Here is an 8,538-nt window from a genome sequence, read left to right on the forward strand (position 1 = left end):
ATCATTTACATTTTCTATGAGTTTAAATTTTACTTCAACTCATTCTATTATGAAACTCTAAATCTTAAGGTTTGCAGGGCAACTTCAGAATGTATTTTTTTTGTCTATAACCTTAGTTCCTTAGATTTGTTTAGTGATTTAAAAAGGTGTGGCTATGCTTCTTTTATCATTTCGTCAAATATCATTCTATATTTTGTATATTTTACATTGTTCCCACCATGTCTATGATTTTTACAATATTTCCATATGATATTTCCGACATTTCTGACATGTTTCTTATATTTAGATGACCGACATCAACATTTTAAACCTTGAATAGAATAAGGTGTTAATTGTTTTGAGCACTGCATATTGAAAGAGGCGAGGCATGGTTCCGTGTGTTTACTAAGAATAGTTACTTTGTTTAGTTTATATCTGTCAACATAGGGATGTTAACCAAATTGCTATTAAAAGGTCAATTTTGGAATTTTAGGCTTCCTTTGGTTAACTGAAGAACTCACTTCCCTATTTGAAATATAGCAGAGCATAGGGGTTGACACCAAAAAGTAATTTGAAGTGTAAGCTTTAAGTAGAACATTGTTTCCCAGCTGCCAACGTAACACAGCCTTTATTCTGGCAGTGTAAATAAAAGCTCACAGTTGTTTAGTTAGATCCTATAAGTTGATATGCTAACATGATTTCAATGCCTATGTTTGTTTCAATACAAGATTCTCTATTCTAATAAAATTATCTGTCTACATGTGTTTCCATAGTTTTGTGCATATTAAAGTAACAATATTTAAACACAAGCCCCTTGTGGAGCAATTCTAATTTTCTAGTTGCATACTAGTGGATATGTTGGGAAATACTGGAAACAAAAATGAAATTCAGCATTTTTCGCTACTTCACCAAAACATTGCAGTATGGGACAATATCTATTAGTAACAAAAATATAATTCAATATTATATTTCTTTACCTTTTTTTAGAATTTGAAATATTTTTGAACTATTCAATGTTTTTGGGCTTATTATTACCTCCGAAAGTTAGGAAGCTTTTTTTCTGAATTTACTTGTCTGCACCTCCCCATCAAGAAATAATTAATAAAAAAAATGACAACTTTGAGTTTATCCCTTCATGTCTCTGAATCACCTGTTTTATGAAAAGAGTCCTTTCTTCCAAATGGAGAGACAAACAAATTTCTCCCTATTGAGGGAAAGGGATTTCTATGAATGAAACAGTAATGCCCCTATATTTTTAAGTAATCAATGTAGATAGTTAATGTCCATCTTTCCTGTGTTTTTTAAACAAATTATTCTCTTGCAAAAAAGAGAAGATCTACAGTCTTACTATGTATATTTACAGTCTGTTTACCATTCGATGTTGTTCAGGTATACGGTTTTAAATCAGAGTGTAATTGTAACTTTAGGTTACAAGGGGAGACTATCTAAAATTCTTGTTATTTGTATCTGGTTTGTCCAGCAAGCCAACTTGTTTATGTCGCTTGTCTACTGAGCCAATTGTTATATAGCTTGCCCAAGAAGCCATTTAGTACACTCTTATTTAATCCATTATTTTTCTTTGGTCAATTTTGAGGAAGCATAGACGACATAGACCCTGAGATGTTAGATATCCAATGATGGATTCCATCTCTATATTTGCTTGTATTCTTCTATTTTTTAAAGTGCATTTAGGTGATTTTCTCCCCCATAAATATAGCATTCTATGCCATACCACATAAATTTTATTATTTTTATTTCTTTATTTATGCTTCCAGTTATGGTTTCATTATCTGGTTATGATTTTATAATTTTGTTTGCATGTTCCAGTAACTTGGTTATTCCATCCATACAAGGTTAAGATGATGTAGATTATCTTGTGACAAGAGACGATCCTTATTGGTTGGAAAACTGTAGAGAAGATGGGCCGAATGGCCCATAACCCACAGCCTATGTTTATGTTTTTTGTTATGTTTGGTTTTTTATGTTTACATCTTATTCTGTTAATGGGCCTGTTAACATTAGCTTATGTTTATGTAATTAGCTGCTGCCCAACTAAGGTCTAACTTGTAAATTACTAAAAGTTAGTGATTAAGTTAATGAAATAGATTAGGGAAAGGAGAGAGCTGTTAATGGGCTAACTTTCTGTTTTCTCTTTTTATTTCACAATTCTTTAATCAGTCCTCTCATTCTTTTGGGACTGTTTTTCTTCTTGGTATCAAAGCAAGTCCCTTTTTCTTCCTTTCTCTCCCATACGTAGTGTGTCTGGAGAGCTGAATCGAATGAGTGATTGAAGAAAGTATTCAGCCCAGTTGGTGGTGGTTTTTTGGAGAAAAGAAAGATGTCTAGTTCATTACTCTGACAGTCTTTGGAGTTTTTTGCCCAAAACCCTAATCAACTGGAGAGTTCTGATTGTGGGTCCCATAGGGAGCTTCACCTTGGTGCTCAGTGACTGAAGGAATCCCCTTTCATTTTCTTGAAGATCGATCCATACCTAGTATAATCCAGTGAAGCCTACAAGGAGCGGTTGCAGTTTTACTATTTCTCCTGGGTTCTGGATGAGACACAGCTGGCGGTTAGGGTTTCGTAAAGGTTGGTACTTGGTGTCATTTTTTTCCTGTCTTCATTATTTGCCCTTTGAAGTTGTTCGAAGTTGTTTTTGAGGAAAATGGATGTCTTTGGAATGGAGAACAAGTTGGGCTCAGAGTCCGGACAGGTTCCGGGAGCACCTAGAGACTCTTTATTGGCTGTGACCATAGTCAAGATTGATGACACTAACTATCTAGCATGGCCACAATCAGTAAAGATACATGTTTGTAGTAGAGGCAAGTGGGGATACATTTCTGTGAGCAAGAAAACACCTCAGGAAGATGACCCATCGTATGAGAAATGGTTGCAAGAGAATTACACTGTTATTGGGTGGTTGACCCATTGATGCAACCACAAATTAGTCAGCACTATTTGTGGATGAATTCAGCTAGGGAAATTTGGGATAGTGTTGCTGAAACCTATTCACAAAAACTTAATGTGGCCAGGGCATATAAGCTAAGAAGTGATGTGAATAATCTAAGACAGGGGGAGAGACCTTTAGCAATATACTTCTCAATGCTGAAATCCTTGTGGCAAGAGATAGATCTCCTAGAAACAATTGTCTGAGAAAGTACAAATGATGTTGAGACAGAGAAAATTAGTTGAGAGGAATAGGATTTTTGAATTCCTGACGGGATTGAATCTAGAGTTCGATATTACTAGACAGAATATCCTATCTAAGGATAATGTATCCTTGTCTCAGGCTTATGCTATGGTGAGCAGTGAAGAGAGCAGGAGGCTGGTCCAGGTTCAAGGGGCTATTACGGGTGACCACTTTGCTAATATGGGGCTGAAACTTAAGGTGATTACAGATGGTACACAGAAGGAGGTTATATGTGAGTACTGTAAGAAACCTAGACACACAAAAGATAAATGTTGGAAGTTGCATCCAGATCTTATTCCACCCCGTTTTCAAAAGAAGGTTGACAATGGGAAGACCGGAAGTGCCAATACAGCCACAGCTTCAGACAATGATAGGTGTTCTATAGATGAGAAGTTAACTATGATGAAGGTAGAATATGAGAAACCATCTCAGGTTGATAATGAGTAACCACTTCCTCCAACTCTTCAGCCAATCCAACTACATTTGCATTTTCTCATTCAGGTATACGTGCTACCGCCAATCATGCAACCATCTCAGGTAATCATAGGATCCCTTGGATTATTAACTCTAGTGCTTCTAATCATATGACCAACATTTCCACTCTATTTAGCTCTTATGATTTGCTTTCTGGCCGTGGATTACCCTAGACGATGGCTCTCTTGCTCCTATCTCTAGCAAGGGAGTCATCAAGGCTACAAATTCCCTCTCTCTTTCTTCTGTCGTTCATGTCCCTAGACTGCATACTAATTTGATGTCTGTAGTAGCCTAACTAAATCCTTAAATTGCAATGTAACCTTCTTCCCTTCTTATTGTGTTTTCCAGGACCTGAAGTCTCAGAAAGTGATTGGAAGTAGCTATAAGGCGAATGGAATATATCTGTTGAATACTCCTAGACAAAGCTAAGGACAGCCTGAGAGAGTTGCTTTCAAGTCTACTTCTTCAGAGTCTTTTAGTCGTGTCATGTTATGTCATTTTTGTTTGGGTCATTTGTCTTTTTCTGCTTTGAGTCATTTATTCCCGAAATTGTTTAAGGGGATTAGCTTGTCTAGTCTTTATTGTGAATCTTGTGAATTATCAAAACATTGTAGAAGCAGTTACCCTTTGAGTAATAAAAGATCCACCTTTCCTTTTTATATTGTGCACTCTGATGTGTCGGGGCCATACCACTTACCTTCTATGGGTGGTTATCAATACTTTATTTTGTTCATTGATGATTTCTCTCGGTATACTTGGTTATTTTTTATGAGATCTTGTGATGAAGTTCCCAAGCTTGTAAGACATTTTCATGAATTTGTTCTTACCCAGTTTGATGCAAGGATCAAAATATTCAGATTCGATAATGTAAAAGAATACTTTGAAAAGAACCGAACCTCTTATCTCACTAACTTTGGGGTCATCCACCAGCGCTCTTGTTTTCGTACTCCAGAACAAAATGGAGTAGCCGAGAGAAAGAACCGTCATATAGATGAAGTTGCAAGAAGCATCTTGTTTGCCTCACATGTTCCTACAAAGTTTTGGGGGGATGTTGTTTTCACTGCAACTTACCTAATCAATCGTATGCCATCCATAGTTTTGGGCTTTAAGTCTCCTTTTAACCTTCTTTACCTAGATAAAGACCTTTTTTCTCTTCCTCTTCGTGTCTTTGGCTGTATTTGTTATGTACACATTTCTAACACCCAGAGACACAAATTTGAATCCAAGGCCCATAGTGCATCTTCCTTGGTTATGCCTCCACACAGAAGGGTTATTGTTGCTTTGATCCTAGTACTGGCACTCATTATGTCTCAATGAGTGTTACCGTTGCTGAGTCCACTCCTTTCTATGGTTCATCTCAGGAGGAGCATCGTTCCTAGGGGGAGTATTTGTCTCAGTTGTTTGCACTTCCCCTTCTTGTTCCTGTTAAGTCTCCTTTTGTTCCTAATGAGTCAAGTTCCAATATCCTGATCCTCCTCCATTACCTCCTCGTCCTCTTTTTAATCCCAGGTTGTACCAGCGACAAAGGACCAAGAGTGAGTAGATTGTTTTCTCTACATCACATGAGCCTCCTACACTTCTAGTTGCTGAAGAGACAACAGGTACTGATACCACCACATCGCAGCCTCCCTTCCCAGATCATGATGTCTCTATTGTTATTAGAAAAGGTAAACGGAAGTGTACTACACATTGCATTTCCAAACATCTTTTCTATGGCCTTCTTTCTCCTTCATATTATGTCTTCCTTTCCTCTGTTGCTTCTAACCCTATACCTAGGTCTGTATCAGAAGCTCTTACTACACCAGAATAGAGGGATGCTATGAGAACTAAGGTAGAGACTCTGCACAAGAATGACACATAGGAAGTGATTGATTTGTCTGAAGGAAAGGAGCCAGTAGGCCAGTAGGTTGTAAGTGGGTGTATACCATCAAATATCATGCTAATGGATTTATTGAGAGGTACCAAGCTTGATTGGTTGCAAAAGGCTATACACAAACTTATGGGATTGACTATCTGGAAACTTTTGCTCCTATTGTAAAGATGACATTTGTATAGATTTTGTTATCCTTGGCAGTTCATTCAGACTAGCCTCTTTATCAACAGGATGTGAAAAATGAGTTCAAATCAACCTCCCACAAAACTGACCCCCACAATGTCCCACAACACATCCCCACCGTGTATCGGGAACATCTCCGATGATGACATCATCATTCTAGATATTATCATCAGGAGATGTTCCCAATACACGGCGGGGATATGCCATGGGATGTTGTGGGGGGCTGATTCGGTCTTGTGAAAAATATATTCTTGAATAATTACATGAGGAAGTTTATATGTCCCTCCCACCAGGGACGTATGGTACAAATATGAAGGGAAAAGTGTGCAAGCTGAAGATGTCTCTTTATGGGCTCAAACAATCACCTAGAGCCTAGTCTGAGAGGTTTAGGGCTGCTCTTGTTCACTTTGGTTACACATAGACTCAATCTGACCATACCCTCTTTGTGAAGAGGAGAGGTTCACTAGTAGTATACCTTATAGTCTATGTGGATGATATTGTAGTGATTGGCACTAATGTGACAGGGATTGATAAACTTAAATCCTTACTTCATACAGAGTTTGAGATCAAAGACCTGGGAGAGTTGAGGTACTTCTTAGGTATTGAAGTGGCTCGATCTAAGGATGGGATCCTTATTTCTCAACGCAAGTATGTGCTAGACTTGCTCACTGAAACAGGCAAATTGGGTGCAAGACTAGTGGCTACTCCTATTGATATGAGTCACAAATTTTCTGCCTCTGATGTAGAACTATCGAAGGATAAGGGAGTGTTCCAAAGGTTACTAGGAAAACTGCTATTTCTGTGTATGATTCGCCCTGACATTGCATATGCTGTTAACTGCATTAGCCAGCTCATGCATGCTCCCAGAGATTCACATATGGTAGTAGCAGAGAGGATTCTATGTTACTGGAAGAGTACTTCGGGGAAAGGCATTCCTTTTGCCAAATATTGTCATCTAAAGCTAAAAGCCTATATAGATGCTAACTAGGCAGGTAACATTGATGATAGGAGGTCAACTTCAGGATACTGTAGTATGGCAGGTAATGTTGTTTCTTGGAGAAGCAAGAAACAATTTATGGTTGCTAGATCTTCAGCTAAGGCAGGATACAGGGCTATGGCCCATGGAGCTTCTGAGTTACTTTGGCTCCGATCTTTGATGGAGGAACTAGGTGTTGAGTATGATAAACCACTAATTCGGTGCAACATGATAGAACTAAACACATTGAAGTTGACAGGCACTTCATCAGAGAAAGAGTGACTTCTAGAGAAGTTCGTCTACCATTCATTACTTCTTAAGAACAGCTAGTTGACATTCTTACCAAAGGAATTTCCAAGGCCAAGCTTCAACATGACACAGGCAAGCTGGGCATGATTGACATCTATGCTCAGCTTGAGGGGGAGTGTAAAGAAGATGGGCCGAATGGCCCATAACCCACAGCTTATGTTTATGTTTTCTGTTATGTTTAGTTTTTTTATGTTTATATCTTATTCTGTTAATGGGTCTTCTCTTTATGGGCCCGTTAACATTAGTTAATGTTTATGTAATTAGCTGCCGCCCAACTAATGGCTAACCTGTAAATTACTAAAAGTTAGTGATTAAGTTAATGAAATAGATTAGGGAAAGGAGAGAGCTGTACAAACAACGCATCTCTCTAAATCCTTCTCACAGCCGACTTCTTCTTCTTCTTCATGCTGTTTTCTCTTTTTTATTTCACAATTCTTTAATCAGTCCTCTCATTCTTTTGGGACTGTTTTTCTTCTAAAACATTGGTTGGAGTAAGCTGAATCTATAATTTTGTATTCTAGATTTCTAGCATCTTGGGGATAGAACAGGAAACCAATAGGCATCATATCATATGAAAAGAAACACTCCTCAATATTGAGGATAATATTTGTAGTCAAGCACACTGTCAGCCTCTCTATGCATATGATAAAAGAACTGAAGTAAAAAAAGGACGATATGCTACTCCATAGGAAACAGGCATCTCATAGCTGATAGATAATTCAACCAGAAATCAGCATTAATAAATCTCACCTTACTTCAACTTCAACAAATTCCTTATGTTTAGCTTCCCCAACTCCTTTAAAAATGCCTCAACTCTTGCAGTGGGAACCATCTGACATAGTGACAGTTTCCTGTGATATCTTGATGTCAACTTATGAAACTGAAGGACAAGGACATTCTCAGTTTGTAAATGGAAACTAAATACACGAGATCAGTTCTAATTCAAATTTTAGCACATATCTCTTGTTGAGATAAGTAGTGATAGATATTTCTGCTTATGCCTTCCTATATTCATCTATTTATTATTTCTTTCCTCTACTGCAGGTTAAGCTTGTTATGAAACTATTACATGATTCTGGCCCCTTCAAAGATGGTGTACATCAAGCCATTGAAATTTGAATACCTGATTAAATTGTAAAAAGCATTTGTAAATGTGAGGGTTTGGTACTTCAGTCAAATGTAAATGTTCTGTTCTATATGTGATTAGTTTCATTCCCTAGATTCATTGATTCGATAACAGGAACAACAGAATTATCACTGAAATTAACGAACCAAGTTGTTCAGTTGAACTCCGACGTGGTTTATAAATTTACAATTTTGTTGTCGACATAATTACTCTCCTTCCTCTAGTTCCCATTTTGCGTGATAGTTTAATTGGATAACACCTTTAGCAAAAGCCGTTCTATAGAAACACCCATGATAATACCCAAAGGAGCGCAATTTTAGAATGTCCCAGAACTCAAGGATATGAGGTTTGTTGTTTTGGGAGTAATCAGTCCAGAACAAGCAACCTGGCCTCATAAATAGGGTGTGTAGGAACAGTGATTTAAACGG

The 8,538-nt window shown here is 37.6% G+C and overlaps 1 protein-coding gene across 10 annotated transcripts in view; it reads left to right on the top strand.

Annotated features, from left to right (window-relative positions):
• LOC148852865 (acyl-CoA) overlaps positions 1–8,313 on the top strand; it is a 99,566-nt gene extending 91,253 nt beyond the window's left edge. For all 10 annotated transcript variants that reach the window (XM_088945628.1, XM_088945633.1, XM_088945631.1 and 7 more), the window contains one exon: positions 8,029–8,313. In XM_088945628.1, the coding sequence (XP_088801754.1) occupies positions 8,029–8,103 (75 nt within the window). In that variant the 3' untranslated portion in view covers positions 8,104–8,313. The remainder of the gene's footprint in view (positions 1–8,028) is intronic.
• The last annotated feature ends 225 nt before the right edge of the window (positions 8,314–8,538 follow it).

The sequence above is a fragment of the Nelumbo lutea genome, chromosome 5 (assembly GCF_056320005.1).
Source record: "Nelumbo lutea isolate HS-2025 chromosome 5, American lotus-T2T, whole genome shotgun sequence".
Taxonomy (NCBI): domain Eukaryota; kingdom Viridiplantae; phylum Streptophyta; class Magnoliopsida; order Proteales; family Nelumbonaceae; genus Nelumbo; species Nelumbo lutea.